This window comes from Blennius ocellaris, assembly GCF_963422515.1.
Source record: "Blennius ocellaris genome assembly, chromosome: 7".
In the NCBI taxonomy this organism is placed as follows: Eukaryota; Metazoa; Chordata; class Actinopteri; order Blenniiformes; family Blenniidae; genus Blennius; species Blennius ocellaris.
Window position 1 is genome coordinate 8,277,372 of NC_137656.1, and position 22,279 is coordinate 8,299,650.

The 22,279-nt window shown below is 41.2% G+C and overlaps 1 protein-coding gene across 1 annotated transcript; it reads left to right on the plus strand.

Annotated features, from left to right (window-relative positions):
- Window positions 1–15,088: 15,088 nt before the first annotated feature.
- Window positions 15,089–17,314, plus strand: gas1a (growth arrest-specific 1a). Its single transcript, XM_080499627.1, has one exon. The coding sequence runs from the start codon at window positions 15,666–15,668 to the stop codon at window positions 16,440–16,442; it is 777 nt and encodes a 258-aa protein (XP_080355753.1). The 5' UTR covers window positions 15,089–15,665; the 3' UTR covers window positions 16,443–17,314.
- Window positions 17,315–22,279: the final 4,965 nt, after the last annotated feature.

The window sequence follows — 22,279 nt, forward strand, 5'->3', positions numbered from 1 at the left end:
GACTGATAAATCGGGCCTTGGTGCTCTCCTTTATCTTCATTCGAGGCGGACAGATTGTGACAGAAAGTATGTCTGGACGAGGAAGGCCAGAAGAAGGAGCAGATTGTTTGGCTGCTGTCGCAGATGAATCAGGGGTGTGCTGTGGGCTGGATGGATGAGTGTGTTCCCTGTGTGTTTGGGTTGTCTATGCCGGGCCCAGACTGTCAGACTCCATATATGCAGACAGCCCGGGTACACAGCCGGGTCCAGGAAATGACCACGATTATTCCGAACGTCTCTTTTTGCCTGAGCGTCCCTTGTGGTGATGGATATGGTATGTAATAAAGCACAGATATTCTCTTGGAGTCAGAGTCTGTTACCACGAATCAGTCTTTGCTGTCCCAGGAATAAGATTTCTGGTTAAGTTTCGAAAGGCGACGGCGCTCAGTGGTCATAAAAAGTCATCTTGAACAACTGTTGCACATCTGCACCCACATTCCTGTCAACTTGGTGGGCGACCACAAGCAAATGGCAACACTCAAGATCGTAAACCTTTGGCTACCACAGTTTGACACACCTGCCCTTTAGTACAAAGTCAAACAGGGAGCACACCTGGGTAAAAAATGTTAGTTCAGCAACAAAAGTGTGAAGCCAGAGGGGAAAAGCCCAGTACCTTACAAACGGCTGATTGACTTTTTATGAATTATTGACTTAAAAGCAACAGCATTTCATTTTATCAATGTGATCAATAAGCATTATGACATGAGTTAAATGTCATTGAGTCATTTTAAATGTTAATAGCTCCATATTTCGGTACTTTCACTAATATCCTCCTCCTTATGAATGCAGTCATTCCACAAAATAGAGGACAGTAGAGATGACATGAAAATAAACTGCATGTTTTATCTTGGAAGATCACACTCTTGCCATCAACTTTTGTGTCACTCTGATGCTCATCAAGCCAATAGGATGTGATCAACATCAAAAGTTGACAAATGTGTACTTTAAGGACAGTTACTGTTAACTTCTATTTGTAAAATACTTAATTGAATCACTTGATTGGCATACATTCCTGTACACATTTTTTTTAATCGTAATTTCTGATCTATTCTATTTCATAGTCTATTGTTAATCTTTAGCATAAAATATTGAGTAGATATTGATGCCTAACCCTTTGCTTTTGTCCCCATGCCAGGACAGGGCAACTTTTCACTGTATACATCTTATTGAGGGAAACTAAACCCCCGAACTGCAATGCTCCCAATTTAGCTTTTATGTGTTGATTTACTTTTAGTAGATTTGAATATTCATTTTAAAAGTCAGCTGCTTAAACTTTAAGACTCTGTGCCTGCAGACATGGGCAAAGGTTCAGATAATTTTCCCATAAAAAAGTATTGATTTTATTTGAACAACCCAGGATCTCATTAGGGCTAAAATAATTGTGTTTTCAGCAAAAATAACTAGGATGCAATCAGGCAACACATACCTCCACTGAGGTCGCAGTGGGACCGTTTGATTCTGAAAGAGTTACTTGTTCTTATCTGGAAACATTTTATTTGAGTTAAGTAGTTAATTCAGCTTGATAATCCTTTTTTTCCATATTTACTGACGGTATTAGGAAGATAGAGTCAATCCCAGCTGGTATTGGGTGCGGGGCATTGCAAGTCCAAAACAAGTAGTTTAGTGTATCTAAGAAACAATGAGACTGACAGTCACACCTATCGGTACTTGAGTTCTCGTGTGAGTCTTCAGCAAAACATATTTTTGTGTTGGATAAGCATTTATCTGAACAGGAATTGCAATCAGTCCTCTTGGAAACTTGAGAAATTATGATTTATTTATAGGTAAATTGCTGTAATACTTAGATGACTGGGCAACGATTCATTATAATAGCAGAGCTTCCTCTCTCTGTAGATCCATGATAAACCTGCCTCGGGTTAATACTTGTTTCTGCAGCATTAAAATAAACAAACATAAAGCTCTGTAGCAACAGTTCTAATGAGAACCTTAAAGCAATCAACGTGGGTTATGAAGACAATTTTCTTGCCCTTCAGATGTTTTGCAGAAAATTAACAATGAGCCACATGTTATGTTCATTCTAACAATATATTAATATTGAATTAATTTCTTATCCAGACACAAAAGGTCTCCATCCAAAACAAATGCTTCCTGGTGGAAGATTTCATATGTTTTTGTAGAGATTTTATTTCCCCTCAATGTAAAGACCCTGCAAAAGCTTTCTCTGGGTTGCTGCCTAATACTTTCTAATAATCACTGTGGGCTGTGTGGTTTGTTTGTTAGCAGTTGCTGTGAGCAACCACGACGCAGCGGCGTGGGATGGCCCTTGGCTCACGTCTCCACACACTGCCATGTTAGGAGTTGCCCGGAGTGCTGAGTAACGAGGCCGCCGACTGCTTCACTTTTGTCAGCCGCTCCTGTGATTTCAGTCAAATACCACATCATACAACACGGTAATGGAGCGAGAGGTTTCCCTCCAGGGAGTAAATGGATGCTGTGAAGGAATAATGAGAAACATCTCGTCATCTTGTGCGTGTGCCTTTGTGTGTGTGTGTGCGTGCGCGTGAACTCTTTTGATGACTGTGCACGCTTAAATTCAAACCTTTCAGGCTTTGTGAAACACAACGTTAGTGCAGGGTTACATTTTCAGAAGTAACCACAAACCGTTGTCAGAGGAGAGCCAACCCAAGCCTGAACCCAGTGTCGTAGAAAGTGCGGTTCATTTTGCTCCTACCTGACAGCGCTGAATTAGCGCAGCACCCTGATGGATTACCTGCGCATGACCTGCAGTGTTCGCTGTGATGAATCTGTCTGAAGCCATCTGGGGCCGCTTGAGAGTTATAGCATGGCCGTTATCGGCTGAAAGCAGGCACTGATGGGCTGTGTTGTGACTAAACAGCAGCACTGAGGTGTTTTTTTTTTTTTGTTTAACATTTGGAGGCTTGGATTCCTTTTCAGGAGGAAAATGCTGGACAGACTATGAGTGATTCCTTAAACGATAACATTTTCCAGTAAAAGTCAGTCAGACCCTATGATGGTTTTGAACTTGTGGTATTTTAGAGATCTGCTGAGCGCACAATGATTATTAATAACTTGTGTGGAAATCCCAGATCATGATACACATGCAAGTTGTGTCATTTACATTCATATTGAAACATCTGTTTGCCAAGTGCCAAGTAGTTTGGAAGGTCATCTTGTTGCTCTTTCCATCAAAAAAACAGCTCCGTCTTTAAACAACACTGTAAGCATGCACAATCCTACATTGTGAAAAACTTAGTGTAATTACCCAGCAGGTAACCTGTAAAAGTGCTTTACAGTTACAGTGCTTTACAATTGATACAGCGATTGTTTGCACATAAATAACCGTCAAGACTTTCTCTTTGAAAATAACGTTTTCTGAAAGCCATCAGGGCAAAATGGACCTTTTATGTTCCTTGACTTCACAATGAATGAATTGGTCACATCATTCTTATCCACAGAAATCCCCCAGAGTCAAGAGTTCACTGAGGATTGATGCATCTCTGATGCGCTGTCAGACATATGCTTTTTATTTGGTCATCAAGCAGCCGAGCTGTCTTATCAACACAGCAGAACCAGCTGAGAATGTCCTCCAGCACGACATGGGAACAATAGCAAATAGTGGTTCAAATGGAAAAGAAACTCTTCTCCAGCTTAGTTTTCCTAAATGTAGTTATTGTCAGGATCTGTTCAGTAGTTTTTCAGACCATTGTACGTTTTTTCTTTACAGAAAAATTTCCACCCATAATTGAAATGGCTTCTGATAGGTCGGTTTTTTTTTTTCTTCTCCCACAAACGCCAGGCTTTGATCTGAAGTGTCTCGGAAGGCATGACACATATTAATGAGGCTCACACTGCTCAACTGAATATGTGACGGTTATACAGCCACTGTTTATACATATTGTGGGATCCAGTTCGTGATAAGCAGCAACAGAAAATAGGCTCAGAGTTTAATGATATAGCATCAAGTTACACAGTTACGACTTGAGACTTTTCCAAACTGTACAACATGGAAGAGAAAAGAAATGTTCAAAAATGCAATACACAGTGTCATCCCCCCATAAAAAAAACCAAAACAAAACAAATAATATGAAAGAAATCTCATAAGTTAAATGGCTTTATTAGGAACTCAAGCAAAGCTGTGTATTGTGTGTGTGCTCTTGAACTTGTCTATTGAGTTCTTATCATAAAGTAAGCTGCTTTCCATTAGCTATCCACAGATCTTATGAATTATTATTATTATGATGTGAAGCGGCCTCAGTCCTTTTGAAATACCACAGTAATCTTTCACTGAGAATTAGATTTGATTGTAGTCCAGTGCCAGCAGGATTGCGGTGAGTTCATTTCCTCCATGTGCAGCGTGGGCGGAGGAGTGGGGGGCTATGAGAGGCTGCAGAGGGGCAGTGGTCTTGAAGGAGTTAAGAATGACACGCAATTAATCAGTGCAACAGACGACTGGTATCACTTCACTGTGGAGGCTGGAATAGAGGCCCGTCTGTAGTGAACAGCTGCAGGAGGAAGCCGGCCCTTTGCCTTTCTTAGACATATGGATGGAGGGAGGAAGAGAGAGAAAGAGAGAGTGTGTGTAGCAGAGAGAGAGAGAGAGAGAGAGAGAGAGAGAGAGAGAGAGAGAGAGCGTGAGCATGAGTTTGTAGACGTGTGTGAAGCTAGTTACAGATGGGATGAAGGGGAGGAGGAGACGAAGAAGAAGAGGGGGGGAAAAAAAAAGGTTTTAACAGCCTACCCACATCTGTTTATTTAGAAAAGAAACCATTGTGTCATTCAGTTATTCTAACAACCTACACCGGGGCCAATGTTAGTCCCACAATGACGGCTTTTTAAATACACAGTTTACACTCCTATGAAGTGGCCTCATAACTGTGTTGGAGCCTCAGGAACGTGCCAAATGGGGAGCATGCTTCAGTTTCACATTCTCTCCTGCTCTACTTGACATCTCTATAGCAAACCGTGATGCCAGAGGTTGGGCAGGGGGAGATCTGGTGGGGGCCATTTGTCTTGCTGTGCTTTTTCTGGGTCTAATCTCTTAAATTGGTCCACGAGGTTTGGAGGACTGCCAAGAAAACTTTCGGGGGCTTGTGAGACTCAAGTTTGCAAGCTGCTCGAGATGGTGAGCTGGTATTCTACTGTTTACATTTTGAGTGTTGTACTCTAACACCGGTTAGCATAAATGCAACATAGACAGTAGTTTTGACATTGCATACCAATCCAAAATCCAAGATTAGAAATAGATAGAATGTTTTTGCTTCCACTGAGAAAAAGATTAACATTTTTCTTTTCTGCAGAGTTGGAAGAGGTGATGTCAAACAATAATGAAAAGTGCAATATGTCATAGTTTAACTTTCATAATTTTAAAGATCATCAAGACAAAATGAGGAAACAAGAACTTTTAAGCATAAGAGTTGACCATTATATAACATGCATTTATAACACATGCTTTATATTTTTAAAAGCGTTAAATAACAGAAAGGGATGAAGTGAATGGTTTCATACAGTCATGAACCAATAAGGAAAGTAATTATAAATGTTGCTTTCACACCTGTCAGTGCGCATCATGCTGCACATATGATGAATATTTGATGCATCGTTGTCAGTGTGATCTGCCTTAATGTAGCTACCATGTACTCTGTGCAGATCAAAATCTGAGATTTTACATTTTCTCGCATCTGGTTTCATTAAGTGTATTACAGATATTGATATGTTATACTCCAAAAAAAATTGCTGTTTTAATTAGCAGTGTAATGAAAACTTCACATACATCACTGTTGTCAAGAGATGTTGATGGTTGCATATTTCTGTAGACAGAATAGCAATGAGGCGTTGAGTCTGGATCCAGGTTTGTCTGCAGTTGTTGGCATTTTCCTTTATCATGTTTTTGCTCCCAGAGCGACACGCAGTTCATAGCCCAACAAACTACAGTGATTTGTTTTGCACTTTTAAGCTTGCGAAGTACAATAAGTAGTTGTTATGTACTCTGGTGCAGTTGCCTTCACGTCACACATGCAGCTCTCCACAGTGAAACCACCTGTTCAGTCTTGGTTCAGTTTGGTTGGTCTTCACAGTGCCCCTGATCTATTAAACAAAAATCTACTGTAGGTCAAACAAAAACAGCCATTTTTCAAGTGAAACCACACTAAATCTGGTCCTTAGTGTCATTTTTTTTTTTTATTGCGGCAATCAGATATTTTTGGGGAACCGCTACTAAAAAAGCAATAAAATCTACGTGGTCTGCATGTAGACTGAAAGTCGACTGATAACAGCCAAAACCTCAGCAAGAGTGGCTGAGGATCAACATTGTAGTTAATAATTATCAAGTACTGCACTTAAATTGTAAAAGTGTCCTAAATACACCACAAGAACAGAACAATAATGTTGCCTAATAATGTCTGTGTGTATACAGTATTGTGCTGTCAGTGCTATGGATGGAATTTCTCACTACTGCTCTTTAGCAGTCAAAAAAAATAAAAAATTCCATGAATGCAATCCACAGACAGTCTTGTTAGGAAGAAACTTTCCAATGTTACTGGTTTCCATTAATAAAACATGTTGTTGTGTAGATGAAAAGCATGAGCAATCACACGTCTGTGTCATTCTCAGACCGAGCTGAGCCTTTCATCATAAACAGCAGATCAGGAATGTTTAACACTTGTGGTTAAAGTCTTCCAGTATATATTTGCTTTGTTGTGTTTTCATATTGTTAAATTCTTTCTTGCTGCACTTCATGTTTGGGAGATTAAGGTCATATGTTTGTGTCGAAGGTGTGAGGGCTTTATTGGTTGGCCCATATGTGCTGGTGTTTGTCTGCAGTGATATGAAAGGCCTTCAGGCCTGTGTAAACAGCTGCTGGTGCGGGCCAATGGCTGAGCAGCATGTGTTGTAACAGCTGCTTGTGTGTTGCACAGTATGTGGAGGCTGTGCGGTGATTCATAGAGGTCTTTTGGGGTAAATACTGTATAAGATACATACCTGACTGTGATTGCAGATCTAAATGTGATTACATGCTCCGTCCCCGAGACTGTCCAGGATCTGAACACTGGAGTTCCGCCCTGGATAATTAGGGCTGCTTATTTCAATGGGTCAAATCATGGAGCTGAATAAAACTCTGCTGCCATCTGACTGTCACTACCAACTCCAGACTGACTGCTTACTCTGAACCTTGAATGAATCAATCAGCCAAACTTTGTCAGGCACTTTTAAGGCTGTTTAATACACTTCAATGTTTATATTTATTGAAAAAGCTTTATGAGAGTGATGATTAAAATTGAAAGAAATGGATAAAAAAAATAATGTGTTTGTTAAGAATTGAGGAAAAGGGCATTAAGTCATTACTGCATTCGAGAGACAAAGTTAATGGGTAACAGTGATGTGCTGGGTTGTAATAGGTTACATCTATGCTACTTGTTACTCTTGTAATTACTGTCCTTTGATAATTTTATAGATTGAACTCTCAGCATGGGGAAACATTTCTATAAAGATGCTGATCACTGAACCAGAAGTTATTTGCTGACACTTTATTGCCCAACAGGTGTGCACAAAAATCTGTATTTGTTTTTCTTATTTTTTTTATGGAAAAATAAATTGACTTCCTTGGCAAAATAATTATTTAATTGGTGGGTTCTTCATGGTGCAAGAACCACACTTTTGTCTTTTATGGACACAGAAACGCTCCAAGTTTGCACTAACTATCAGTGGGAATAGAAATAGAAAGGAAAGTGAGAAAGTCACAAGCGTTATAATACTGAGAAGCAACTTAATTGTCATTCAACGTAACACGATTTCTTATTGCAGATCACACAAAAAAAAATTCTTAATGAAGCTGTTGATTATCAACTAACTTTAAGAGCCGGTTTTCCATATCTGTAGAAATTGACTTTACAAGCATTAAATCGTGTGTGTTTAGGCGGATAGGGATTATTACAACATTGGTAGTGGTTGTGTTATGTTTGCCTTTTTTTTTTTCCTTCTTATTTTCTTCTTTCCAAAAAGAGTTCCCAACCCAATGATTTCACTTTTATTGCCTTTGTGTATGATCTCCTGCGATTTGGAAAAATGTGCAACATAAATTGCAGCACAGTGGGGCTGTCAAGAGGGTCCGGACTTGATAAATGAATTTAATTAATTAAGAGGAGCACCTACCCCCTGTCCACCATACCACTTCATTTAACATTTTGCTTATTTGGCAGGATTTTGAGGACCAGCCTCAGATTTACAGGCATCTTAAACCACAGCAGTGAAGGAAGTTTGAATTCTAAACTCCACTCGTCTCCCGGATGAGTATTGCCACACAAGCTTATTTTTCTTTTCTTTTTTTATGATGATCAGTAATGTTTATTTCCCTGTGAAAACTGTTTTATTGCACTTTTATTCATTGTGTGGTAATGAGGCAGTGTTGTTATTTTCTTTAAAGCTGATCCATCAGCTAAGCTCTTCTCAAAGATCACAGTTTCATCAGCCAGTGGCCTTCTAGACATGGTGAAAATAGCTGGTTTATTTGTGGCTCTCTGTTGTTATCTGCCAAGTATTAATGATTTAAACGCTCGCTATTCTGAACTGAACAAATCAACAGAAATCCCCGCCGGAAGAGGATGGACGAAACCGAGAAGAATTAATAGGTAGACACGAGGAAGGAAATGAATCCTTAATCTTGTTTGGTTCCGTTCCAAAAGAACTTATCGCTCGCCATTATCGCTTCTCTGAAATCCCAGAGAGGAAGCAATTTGAATGGATAGTTCCTGCCAACTCATTTCCTGTATTCAGATATTTCCTTTTGCAGGCAGTGCAATGTCAGACCGCCACTGCTGGGACTAGGCTCGTTCAGTCACTGAAGCAATTCAACGCAACGCAACGCAACCCAACGCAACACAGCTCTCTGGACAACTGAACCTGTGACCAGTCTGGACTGTGGTTTCATAACAAATCACTCAAATGTATATAACAGGGCATCAAAAACCTCTATAATGGCGAATATGTAAGAATCCTGCTGATCAACTATAAATATACTATCCCTAATGTTTTTTCACATCATAGAATGTGATTACTAATGCCTTACGATCCAAAGGAAATAGAGTTTGGATTTCTTTTAAGTTCTTTAATTTGAAATAACCAATGAGCACTTTAAGTCTGCAACTGTCCCAAGTATTACACTTGTAGTTATCTGTTGAAATGTATTAAATCATTTTAATCTCCATTGCATGTCTACATATTCTCCTTTATCGAGGAAGGAGTCTCAGAGCAATTCAATCAGGTCAACTGGATTTTTGCCACGTCTTATAGACATTTGACCTTTTCCACATTTATTTGTTTATGTAAACTGTGGGTACTCCACCCAGAATAAGAGGCAAAGACATTTTCATGTCACAGACGCCCACCACACTGTGACTAGTGGTCTCTGCTCACAGCGAGAAAGTCGTGGGTTCAAATACCTGCTGGGCTGAGCTTGCATGTTTTCCCCATGTGTGCTTGGGTTTCCTTCGGGTACTCCGGTTTCCTCCCACAGTCCAAAAATATGCATATGAAGTTAATTGGTAATCCTAAATTGTCCCGAGGTGCGAATGTGAGTGTGAGTAGTTGTCTGGTGTGTTTGTCCGGTGATGGACTGGAGACCTGTCCAGGGTGAACTATGCCCTCACTCAGCGATCAGCATCAGTGACCAGGATGGATGGATGGATGGATGGTTGCATGGATACATGGACGCTTGGAATGACCATTCCCAGACCCCCAGATATTTCCTGCTGCTGTGCCCCTCACAGTTGAAGGGAAGAACCTCTGAATATTACTAGTTTATGTATTATAGCAATGTAATAAATCAGCACTCTTCCATTTCAGTATGCTTAATGACCAGGTATGATGCTCGCCAGGAAGCATTAGCGACCTGTGCTCGTTGTGCCCTGAGCATTAGGAGTAAATACGTTTCATGTCATTTAGTTTTTCCTTTAATTGACCTGTTATAGCGAGAGTTTGGCTCTAATTTATCCCTCCAAGTACCATGCTTGACTCAGTGCAGCACATCTGGCTCCTGCAGGCAGCTGTTGGCAATGACAAAAGTGTTGGATAGTTCAATCATTCTTTCTTTTTTTCATTTCTTCCATTATGTTTATATTGAAACATTTCAATTTGGTGTAGCCTATGTGATTTTTAAAAGGGCCCTCATTCGATCCCAAAATCTATTTCTATTCATTTTTAAAGCCAAATCCGATGCTTTATTTACACAAAGGCTGTGAAATAATGAATGAATGAGTACCTCGCTTGAATGGTACTGCCTCTGTTTCATATTACAGTTGTGCCAAAGGCACTTGAAACAATGAAGACGTCCGTGTTTGGAGATCTTTTGTGGGAACGCACAGTGTTTCCATTCTTTGTGCTGTGGGGAAAAGCAGAAGAGGGACTCCTGAGGTATTGAGTTCCCCGTATCCATCATTTTCGACGAGTTGGGACCTTGGAGCCGCGCCAGCAGCGTCTGTGCTAGCCAGCCGTAACTGACATTGAGTGCATTGTTTGCAGTGGGAAGCTCACGGCTGTGGCCTAAAGGTACATTCCTGAGATCAGAATGCTGTTTGAAACACAAACAGCCTTTGTGCCCTCGCTGCTCTCTCTCCCTGACTCCCTCATCCACATCAAGCCTCCAGAGCTAAACTGCCTCCTCTCGCTCATGTGTCAACATGTGGGCTATCATTTTACACACGTGCGCGCACACACACACACACACACACACACACACACACACACACACACACACACACACACACACACACACACACACACACACACACACACACACACACACACACACACACACACACACACACACACACACACACACACACACACACACACACACCCCGGTGTCATCTTGATGATGATGTCCACACAGCTATCTGAAAGTAGAAGACTTAAGAGGCTTATTTTTAAACATCACAATCAATGTGCTGCAGTTTTTCTAAACTTAGAAATATTACAAAATCTTTGTTTAAATTTTTGTTTCTTTGCTTCATATTTGTTTTTAATATACATTTGAAAACATTACAGAAATGTGTTTATGTGTTGCTTTTTAACTGTGAAGGAAAAAAAGACCATAATTACCTAACTGCGATAGATCCAATAACTACACTTATATGTTCCTTATACAGCATTATCTATAGCTGTAACATAAGTAGTTGTAACAATTAGGAGTATTATTATTAAAGTGTGTTAAAAATGTGTTCTCTATGGCCAAGAAAATTTGTTGTATCAACCCTAATTCTCGTAACCAGCAGAGCATAGAAACCAGCGTATGTTTAGAAGGCTTTTTCAAATATATAAAAAATCACAAAGTGTAGTATGCTTCTGGAACTGTGTGCTCTATAATTCTAAATTGTCTTTTCTTATACATCAACAAGAAAAAAATATGCAACAAATCATGCATTTCACAGATAATGGCAGAAATGATTTATGAATAGGTGTGAGACAGTTTTATTTCTGAAATTCTATGATTTCATGAGTTTCCTATTAGAGCATTCTGGATATATTTAAGTTTTAGTCTGTTGGTCAGACAAAATGTCGTTTGACTGCATTGATTTGATTTATCATGGATGGATTACATGTGCACGGATTTCTTGGTACATTAGTTGAGCATTAAAAAATGGTCCCCAAACTTTTGCTTTTGTCGTTACTGTTTTCGAGGGCAGAACAAAAAATTTTTTTTCACACACAAAAACTGTGAAAGCTGTGGATGACAGATTATTATTGACCATAAACTGCTTTGGTTTGTGTGTCACCACCATTGAAACGTAATGCCTCCAGAATACAAAAAAATTATACCTTCCGTATGAACTTCCCCTTTTCCCTCTTTCTTCCTTGTAGCTGTTGAGTCATTTTACAATGGAAAGGACCACTTTTGAGCACATGAATAGAAACCAAAATGACTCACAACCAGCACCCACAACCAGAAGACAATTTTACTTTAATTACTAGTAAAGTGAAATGGCCGTTTATTATGAATTATGGTCAAGGGGCACTCACATTATGCTGTGTTTATTAGCAGAATTACATAATCAATGAGCATCAACAAGGAAACGTCAGCTTTTTGTCCCAGTCGCTCAGATTTAAACGACCGCAGACAAACTCTTGACTCATTTGGAGAATCGTTTAACAAGTATACGATGAGAGCTCCATTACAGTGGAAACAAGAGGGTTTCCCCACTGCTACAAATATCCATCACGGACCAACTTGCAAGGCTGCGTTGAGATATGCTTTAAAGAGGTGGATTTCCCTGGCACACTGGAGACAAACACTCTGCCTTCATCCATTCATCCATCCATCCATCCACATTTGTTGAAACACGTGTGATTGATACAAAGGAGAAAAACAAAATATATTTTAAAAGCAGAAATTTCAAAGATCAGCTTGATCAGACACTAGACGCAAATCAATCAGCCATTTGCCGTCTACGTTTATTTGTGTGATTTGATTGATTCTATTGCAAATGAATGTTGCAGTGTGCTAATTCACTGGTTCACCATTTGACAGGACATGATCAAGTGCAACATTACGAGGGGAGCGAGTCGTAATGAGAGATTATATTGAACGACATTCAATGAGTGGCTTATTATACCTCAATTAATTTGCACTCAACTGCTCTGCGGAGGAAGAGTTAACAAGCTATGGATGATTAAGTCGGTGACGATGCTGTGCAGATTGTTAGCGCTGCGGGCGTGAAGTTGTGAAGTTCAATCCATTATCGTACAGCAGTGCAGTCACAGTGCCATTATCTGTTAACTACAGGAAATTGGAATATGAATAAGCTGTGGTTAGTGGCAATGATAGCCTGCATGGTGTGCTCTGGGATTACAGGTCCACTTGCTCATCTCACTTTGTCAGTCTATCCCTGAATACGATGTGAGAAAAGGAAACCTATTGAATATTTGGAAGATATGATTGGAAAAAGACACTGTGATAGCAAAGTACACATTCTTTTTAAAAGAAAATGCATGTCACTGCAAATTAATTGTGGAAACATGTCAAGTCTTTTATTTTTCTTCCCGTCGTGAAAGAAGGTTGAGTTCAGTCTTATTTACGATGATTATGATAGATAGATAGATAGATAGATAGATAGATAGATAGATAGATAGATAGATAGATAGATAGATAGATAGATAGATAGATAGATAGATAGGAGTAAAGAAATATTTGCAATACGTAGTTGCATATATAAAAAGCCAAGAACACCACATGTGGAATATTGTTTTTGTGTTACAGCAGAGCTGTTTGGGTCTATGGAGTTCCGCTGTCCCTGTAATAATATGTTGCGAAGAGGATGTGAAGTGCTGTCCATGGTGGAGAGCGGTTAGTTCAGAGACCTCCTGATGGATTAATGGATGAAGACTTACTGGGCTGTTTCCTCCTTGAAATGACTGCTCAGTTAGTCATGCCTCATCAACGCCTGGATGCTGCTCTGCTGTGGCTTCATGTCTGTAACCAGAGAAGAAGATTATATGGATAGTTTTGGAATTGTCCAATGTTGTGTGGACTTGTACTATTTTTTTTCCCTAATTTACTTTGGCTTTACATTGCATGTACAGGTCAAAAATGACAGAAAGATCAGAATATTCAGAATATATTGATTAGGAATATTCCGGGTTGTGTGAAGAGAACCTTTACTCTAAAGAGACCTTCATGCAAAGCTACAATTTAATAACATAGTAACATTGTGTCACATCACTCATCTGCAATTTGACGTATTTATGTAGATACCTGTGTATTCATTATTGCCATTGTGAAGGAAACAGAATCTCCGAAAATCGAGAGTCGATTGTGATAAATTACACAGACAAATAAAATTTTTATTTAATCCTTAGGAATTTATAGAATAAATGTATATGCATTTCAGTGAATCATACTGAGATTTAAAGGAACACTCCAGCGAAGCAAACATTTGGGAACATAAGGAAACAAAGTTTTCAGGACAACAGAACATTAACTTATTAAAGTTTTTATATTTCATACATGACTGCATAGAGATTTTTGAATCAGCGTTGGTGCAAAGCTATACTTGCATGTTAGTGGATCTCAGTCCAATTATAATTGCAGTGGCTATAACAACTCATTGAATAACTAACCTATGTGCATTTTTCAGTAAGATTCAGTTTCAGTCTTCCCTGTTTAGAAGACTGGCTTATACTTCTTCTGCACCGTTTCTGGTTTTCTGTAATTGCTTTTTACAACTTGACACATTTTTCAAAGGGAATGGTATCCTATGGTTTGAAATGACTAATGTGACCCTGAATAAAAGGTGTTACTATTTTCTTACCTAAAATGTATCATGTACCTCAACTAACCATGGATACATTTACAAAATAAAAACAAAAAACAATGATGGTTCAATGTTAGTTTAATCTGGGCAGCCTAATCCTCCAGGTTACCTATCTTTTGCAGCTCCAGCCAACAGTTTATTTTGTGGTAGGGAGGTAAAAGTTTAACTTTTAGTCGTAAAGGCTGTGGGTCACTGGTTTAGGATGATAAGAGGGTGAATGAAGCCAAATTCTTTAAAATAGATGAAAGCTATGGCATCCCTGTGAATGATAAACATTGCATTGTGAAATTATTAAAAAATGCTTATCGACTAAACTAATCTAATTGAATGCCCGCAGCTGAAACATCCCATTAGCTTGCCCATGGCTTTCATCCTGCATCCCACAATGCATATTAACTCACTGGATTGTAATTAGTCGCTAATTAACCAGCTACTGCGTCTAAACAAACACATTATCTTGTATTGCCGATAAAACGGGATTGCCAGGTAGTTACTGGGTGTTCATTGTTGTTTTGCGCCTGTAGTGAGCATAAACAGGTTTTTGCAATCATTTCCACGTAATAACAACCAGTGATCTGTCCAGCAATTCTCTTTGGAGCACTCATTCCCTCCTCACTTACTATTTCTCAAGACCATCTTCCTCCCAGCCCAAACTCCCGCCCATCCCTACGTAGAAACCCTCAACAAGTGGCCAACCAATGAGGAGCACTTCACTAATGTATGGAGAGGGGGCAGAGGAACAGAAAGACTTAATGCTCAAAGGGGGAGAGAGTAGAGGACCACTTTGCGATCAGCAAGGATTGTTGTTGTTGTTTTGTTTTTTTTCCCCCTTCCTCCAATGCGCTGTTTGTTTGCACTCCTGTGCGCACGGGGATTGTTTAATGATCGCTCCGGCCGGGGCTCAGTGTGGACGGGTCCGGTCGGCGTGCTGCTGGAGGTCGGAGCGAGGACGCAGTGGGGAAGCGCTGAAGTGGAGGAACTGAGAATCACTGCGATGGATTGAGCCGCCGCACAAACTCTCCAAAACACTCGTGGAGAAGTTTTTTTTGTTTTTGGTTCTCTCCTGTAGTGCCTTTTCGGTTTTTAAATTTTCCACTTTTCAAGTTTTCCTCCCCATCATGTACGGATAACGGGGGTTTCGCTCGGGAATCAAATGGATCAGCACTGACGGGTTTATGGAGCCGGGATTACACAGCGCTGTGCCAGCCTGTTGAACGCCCACACACACGGGCCTATCACGCACCATCTGCCTCGGAATAACTCGCACTCTCCCTGGGAGCAGTCCACAACTTTCTCTTCTCCATGACGCCGCTGTGAGCTTCGCCGTGCCTCGCCGCCATAACAATGGCAAGCCCCGGCGCATTGGTACGGAGCGTCTGCAGATCCGTGTGGCCCCTCGGCTGTGTGCTCCTGTGTTTTGCCTTCTTCTCCCTGGCGTCGCCGTCCCACGGCCGGCGGCTGATCTGCTGGCAAGCCATCATGAACTGCCAGGCCGAGCCCGAGTGCAATTACGCGTACGAGCACTACATCCGCGCGTGCGGCCCGGTGCTGAACGGGGAGAGGAAGAAGTGTCCCAGCCACTGCATCTCCTCGCTCGTCCAGCTCAACCTCACCAAGAACGGCCCGGCGCTGGAGGACTGCAGCTGCGGCCACGACGCGGTGTGCACGCACACCAAGCGGGCCATCGAGCCCTGCCTGCCCAGGACTACCAGCACCGGGTGCACGGAGGCCCGGCACCAGTGCCAGAGGGACCCGCAGTGCAGCTCCGCCATGCGCGACTATTTGAACCACTGCGGGAAACTTTTTAACGGGGCGGTGTGCACGAACGCCTGCAGGAATGTGATCGAGAACATGCGTAAAATCCCGAAGGGTCAGCAGCTGGACACATGCATGTGCGACGGCACGGAGCGGGCGATCTGCGAGTTCGTGAAGAGCAGCATGAAGGCGCTGTGCTTCGACTACTCGGACAGGTACGAGGCCAGCGGCTCCGACGAAGAGTACGACGACGACTTCTTGGAACCGGACGACCAGGTGGACCCGGATAACGGAGCCTCTCTCCCCGCAGCCCGCTGGGTCTTGACCCTGCTGGCATCCATTTTGGCTCTGTTACCCCTCTTTTAATCCCCGGGTTCATAAACTGCCCCGGCTATTGTCCCAATAAAAGGCAATCCAAACTTTTGTCACTCATTGACCTTCCACCATTGTGTGAAGTTGGAGCCTCAGAGATGAAAGGAGAGGGGGTGCTCTGGCGCACACGGGCCTTCTGTGAAACGAGTTTTTTCTTCTTCTTCTTCTTCAGGCCCTGAAACGGTGTCAGATCTTGAAAACGTCTATGCAAACAAGACCAGAAAGACATCTGAAGTGTCTTCAGCACCAGACTTGCTCTCTCTTATCAAACCACAGCACTTCAGGGGTCTGCTGATGCTTTGCTTATGTGATAAGCTAAATAGGATTGTCTTCCTCCCCCTGTCACAGACTGTGATGGTAAACCTGTCAAGACACAAACACAGTGGGCTTGTTTTGGTTACAATGCCGCTTCATTAGTATAATCAAATATATGCTGTGCACTGCCAATCTTTTTTTATGTAAAGGTATGAACTATTTTTCTAGGACAGGCTGTTGCCATTTGGCACCAGACACCCTGATTTACAAGTATTTAATGTTGGAATCCATGAACTTTGTACATATATTAGGACTTTAAAAGTGAAACAGTAATTTATTACGTGCCATCTAGTTACATCCAAATAGTCATCATGTGAATAAAGACTGAGAATAACAGCTTTAAAGGGAAGTTGCTTTGACTGAAGATAATGTACATTCATTGTATATATGTGTATAGTCTATATAGAATTTTTTTCAGAGAATCCTTTATGTTTTAGGCTATGAGATGATTTATTCACTGTGTATAGCCTAGAGAAAGAAATGTCTAAATCCACTGTATGATTGCCTTAACGATATACCTTTATAGAAGGCATAAAGGAAACTTGAAGATATCACTCTTGGCTGTGTTGTTTATTGATTTTGGACACGTTGCTTCCTTCATAGAATTCATGTAGAATGTGCCTGCTAACCTTTATTTTGACACTTGGTATGTTCAGCTTCAAGTAAACCATAGTGTTGATGTCATAAGTATGATCAGTGGCCACTACATTGTCAACACAAGCAGAAGTATGTTCGAGAAGACTATACTCATTAATTCTTACGTCATAAAAAAAGTTGGAGCAGTTTGACATAACTTACTTACTGTAGGCTTCACAAGCTGTTACAAAGGGTTATATAAATCTGAGAAGTATGTGTATTTTTTATTTTTACTTTGCACTGATTTATTTTCAGGTTTACTCAGTGGTTAAAAGTGTAATTTGGTCCAAAGGAAATATAATGAGTTATATTCAGGTTGAAGTAATATTTAGTGGAACATTGTGTAAGAAAAAGTGGAATTACTTTTTTAAATCAACATGTAGGACGTTTGGTATGTGAGCCGTGATTGCACACGTTTTAATGGTCTCTTTCTGTTCCGTCTGAACTCCCAGCACAGAAACTTTTAACGCTCATGTGTTTGGAGCTGCAGCGCTCCGGCAACACACTCGCTTCTGCGCAGTCCGACTTCTCCTGTTGACTGATAGCCTAATGACCTGCTATGTCTTGATTTAGCTGCCTGTTGTCAAAAGCAACTGTCACCATAAATCAACAAAACACCCCCCCCCCCCCCCCCCCCCCCCTTCCTCCATTGACACCCCACTGCACTGGGCCATCACAAGTTATACTCACTGCTGCTTTAAAGCAATTTGTAATTTTACCAAAAATCATTTTTCTTCAATAGATACATTTTCATGTGTCATTTGAAGTAACCAAGGTCCTTGAAATATAAAAAAAAAATGGAAAAAAAAGTTCACCTTAAATAATTTGATGATATCTAAAATAAAAACCAAAAACTTATTTTTAGAGTTTTAATGTTATTTATATTTTATGTCCTTATTTTCAGACATGAAAGTAGTTGTGTGTGCAAGGATATATTTGGACCTTGTAATCCAGGATGGATTATTTCCATATTAGGCTCCACTCCATGCAGAATACACCAAATGTATTCATTTTGCTTGTGAATGAAATCCAAATTTATGCAGGCATGCCGTCTTTGCATGTGTGTCCCACGACTATTACAATTTCACAAGATATTATTTGCAAAAGATATTGCAGGTCCTGCCACCCCTCTCTTTGCTCTGCTTCAGGGGCTTTAAATCAATGATTTGCTGCAAAATGTTTTATTAGAGGGGGAGACAAGGGCCCTCCAGCTGAATGGATGGAGGAGAAGTCGAGTGGCATCTTTGTCATGGAAATGTTAAGCACATAATAGTTGGGTAGCACAATGGGGAGGCACTTCATTCTTTCAGGCCGGCTTGACACCTCTGGAGAGCCGAGCGGCAGGGAAGCATGTGGGAACGATCTGCTGCCATTTGGATCTCAACCCTCCACTGCAAGAAAAGGAGAAGAAAACTCATGACAGTCCTGTTGAGGAGTGTTTTATCTGAATATGTGCATGACGTCTCCTGTTTTTGTCACCATTTCTACATGCTCCTATTTTCTTTTTGAGAGGGAAAACACACTGAAGGAGTAACACATACAAGTATTTCTTCTATTTTACACATTATGCATGGCTGTTAGTAAATATATAGAATAGTGATTTCTCTTCTTTTTTTGATTGCCCAAACAAGCATCCACAAATCGTGCAGCTACTAAATAAAATATCCTGACTGTTTCTTGCAATATTGGTAACACGATCCACCGTGCATGAAGCTTTCCAGGCAGGAGAATATCTCTGCAAGCCCAGCCTGTCCTGCCCTCTTTCTCCTCCTCCTCCTCCTCCTCCTCCTCGTCTTTCTTTTGCACCTCGCATTTGTTCAGGCAGTTTTTAGCACTTAGGAAAAGCGCAGCGTGCGTTGATTAGGCTGTAATAATGCGCTGTGTGTGTGAATGGGTGAATGAAGTGCAAAAGAAATCCCTCACAAAACTGGCCTGTTTGTCATGAGATAGACAAAACGTACATGTACAAAGAGGGAATTACTGCATTTCATAGTGTGGTCTTCACCGCGTGAAATATAGATTTCCTTGTGGTGATTCAGTGGTTATACATTTAATTTGAATTCTGGTAAGGTGAATGAAATAACAAAAGAAAGCCATCATGTACCACTGCTGAATTTGACAACACCGTTCCCCTCTTTCACTTTCTCCTCTGTCTGTGTGTGTGTGTGTGTGTGTGTGTGTGTGTGTGTGTGTGTGTGTGTGTGTGTGTGTGTGTGTGTGTGTGTGTGTGTGTGTGTGTGTGTGTGTGTGTGTGTGTGTGTGTGTGTGTGTGTGTGTGTGTGTGTGTGTGTGTGCGCACTCACTCTTGTGGGTTTAATTTACAAACTGTGGCTGTTTGTGTTCCACCTCTTTGAGCGTGTGTAAGGTATCTCTGCCATCAACTTTGCTTCAGTGAGCTCAGTTCACATCCAAGCTCCGTTTCTTTGGCCTCCCGAACAAAACGGCCCACACTTCACCCCATGCAGATCACTTCACCCCTGCTCTCCTTGTGCTTATCGCGGCTTAGTGTTTACAGCTCTCTACAACACTGATGCTGCAGGTTTGACGCATGCAGTGATGTCATAAACAACACTTTTGTTTCCCCCCGGACTTTTGACATCTGACAAACATTCTTTTTCTGCATTTATTAAACAATGTACATGACTGTTCAAAGGTTTATGTCATCTTTTTTTTTTTCATCATCAAGAACCCATTTTATATGAACCCAATTAGCTCTCCATGATCCTAAATCATCCCGCCAATGTCATGTAGTACATGTACATACATAAGGAAGGAGTCATAAAAGTTGTGGGTTTTTTTTTACTTAGAGTCCTTATCTGCATATCGTGGACTCTATTTGGGATTGCATGAAGAGAAAATCATTTGAGTCACCCTGCATTGCATAGAAGAGTTTCGCTGAGCTCTGAAAGGTGTTTGCAGCAACGTTCCACTTTCTTCTAGTTTTCTTCTACTTTAATTTTCTTCTAAATTGCCTACTGGTTTACTGTAGGCAATTGGGGTGGTGACACAAAATACTGATTTATCTTCTGTCCATTAATTTTGTGTTAAATTAAAATATTATTACCACTTTCAGAGTTTTCTCACTTTGCAACTCTTTGTCACTGTTGCCTTAGACTTCTTCATATATCGTTTCCATATTCAGTCATTAGATTTTCAAGTTGCATTTAGAATTACAGGGAATATTTGACCTTAGCCCTATTTTTCCTCTCGTAGTATTTTCTGATGAGCACTGGCCTGGGTTGGGTAGGTGTGAATGGAAAGGGAGGCAAATAAGAATCGACATGGAGCCTTTTTAGCTGAAACGTCATGAAGGTAAAGTCAGACTATTCCCCAGTTCTTGTCGCAGGGCACATTCACGGTGCTGTGTGATTTCCAATTCATCAACCAAACTTTATTCTCCAAATCCATTCTTTCCAAAGCTTCTTACTCCCAGTGTGCACTGACCATATTTCTCACAGGCTTTTTTTTTGGTGGGGGGGGGGGGGGGCTGGGCTCCACGCGAGCTTGTGCAAAAAAGTGATGTAAAAACGGCTGGACAGTTGGAATGGCTGCGATGGAGGAGGAGGCACTGAGATGGAAAGTTCATTTGAAAGGATTTGGAAATAATCCCCTGAAGTTACCACAGGGTATTCGATGGAATGGGCTCCACCTCGACTCCCCTCAGTGTTCCTGCCATAGCTCAGGCTCGCATTTGTTAAAAGGTGGTTTCAAAGCATTGCTGCTAGTTGTTGCCTTGTCATTTTGACAGTGTATTTTTGCGTCGTGAGTTATTTTGGCCCTCTGCATGATGCGCTCCTTTTTGCCCAGCGTTCGGGCGACCAGCTCGCCGAGTTCATTTTTTCATGAGCGACGCCATTGACACGGCGTAGCAAAGATCATTGATTTTGCATCTTTCTCATTAGCTGCTTCGCTGATGCCAGTAGACTTCCATGAATCCCTAGTTATTTTTCTCCCCTCTATTTCAGCTGCCACTTTGATTTCATCATGCAAGACCTCTGCTGAGTTCACAGCCCTTTGAAATGAGGAAAAAGGCCTGTAATCCAGTTACTCAGGCTGCAGCACGACTCCTCGGGTCCTGAGAGAAAACCTGCAGCACTAATCCCACTGTCACCCAGAGAACGCTTACGCTACCTGACTGTTTGTGGCAGCCATTTGATATATTCGCTGTTTCAAATGTTGCTGTTGAGCGTCGCATAAAGGGGGTCACAAAGTGTTGCACACTGGTTTTGTTGGCCGTGCTGCAGCGCTTAGATAGCTGGTGTAGTGTTCTAAGAATCAAAAAGGCGATGCAAAAGAAGGAAAAACACCTCTAGTAGTTTAGCCGGAGAGGAACAAAAAGCTGTTGGTTTGCTGAGGAATAAGGAAGCACTCACATTTTTTTGTCCACACGTTGGAAACCTTTCAGTTGTAATGTAATGACTGTGTAAGAAAGGAAATCACAATTCTATAGCTTGAATACTTAATTTATTCACCTCGATCGTCAGATATAAAACACAAAGGTTGCTGTGGCTGTAAATCTGGAGGCCAGCGGGTGTCTCCCTGGATCAAGCTGCACTGCACTGTGCAGTACATATATGGCTTGTTGGAGGGATTGGAAAACGTCTCAGGAGGAGCATTTACTAAAAATGAAACATTCATGCTTCCTGCAAAGAAAGTAGGTCATGGTGGAGGTGACTGGTTGCAGTTAACAAAAAAGACAGATGCATTGATACAGTGTTGGGTTTGACTAAATGGAACACAACAAGTCGGAGGTTGAGAGAAGAACCTGAAGTGTGTTTGTTCCTATTGATAACTTGTGGACTTATCCATAGTTTGAATAGCTGTGGCAATGCTCTAGTGAGGGGTGATGGTGCTAGAATGTGCTCCACTCGCTTAGTGTG

What these genes read in the sequence shown, in the direction of transcription:
- gas1a (XM_080499627.1), top strand. Translation starts at nt 15,666, where the DNA reads ATGGCAAGCCCCGGCGCATTGGTACGGAGCGTCTGCAGATCCGTGTGG.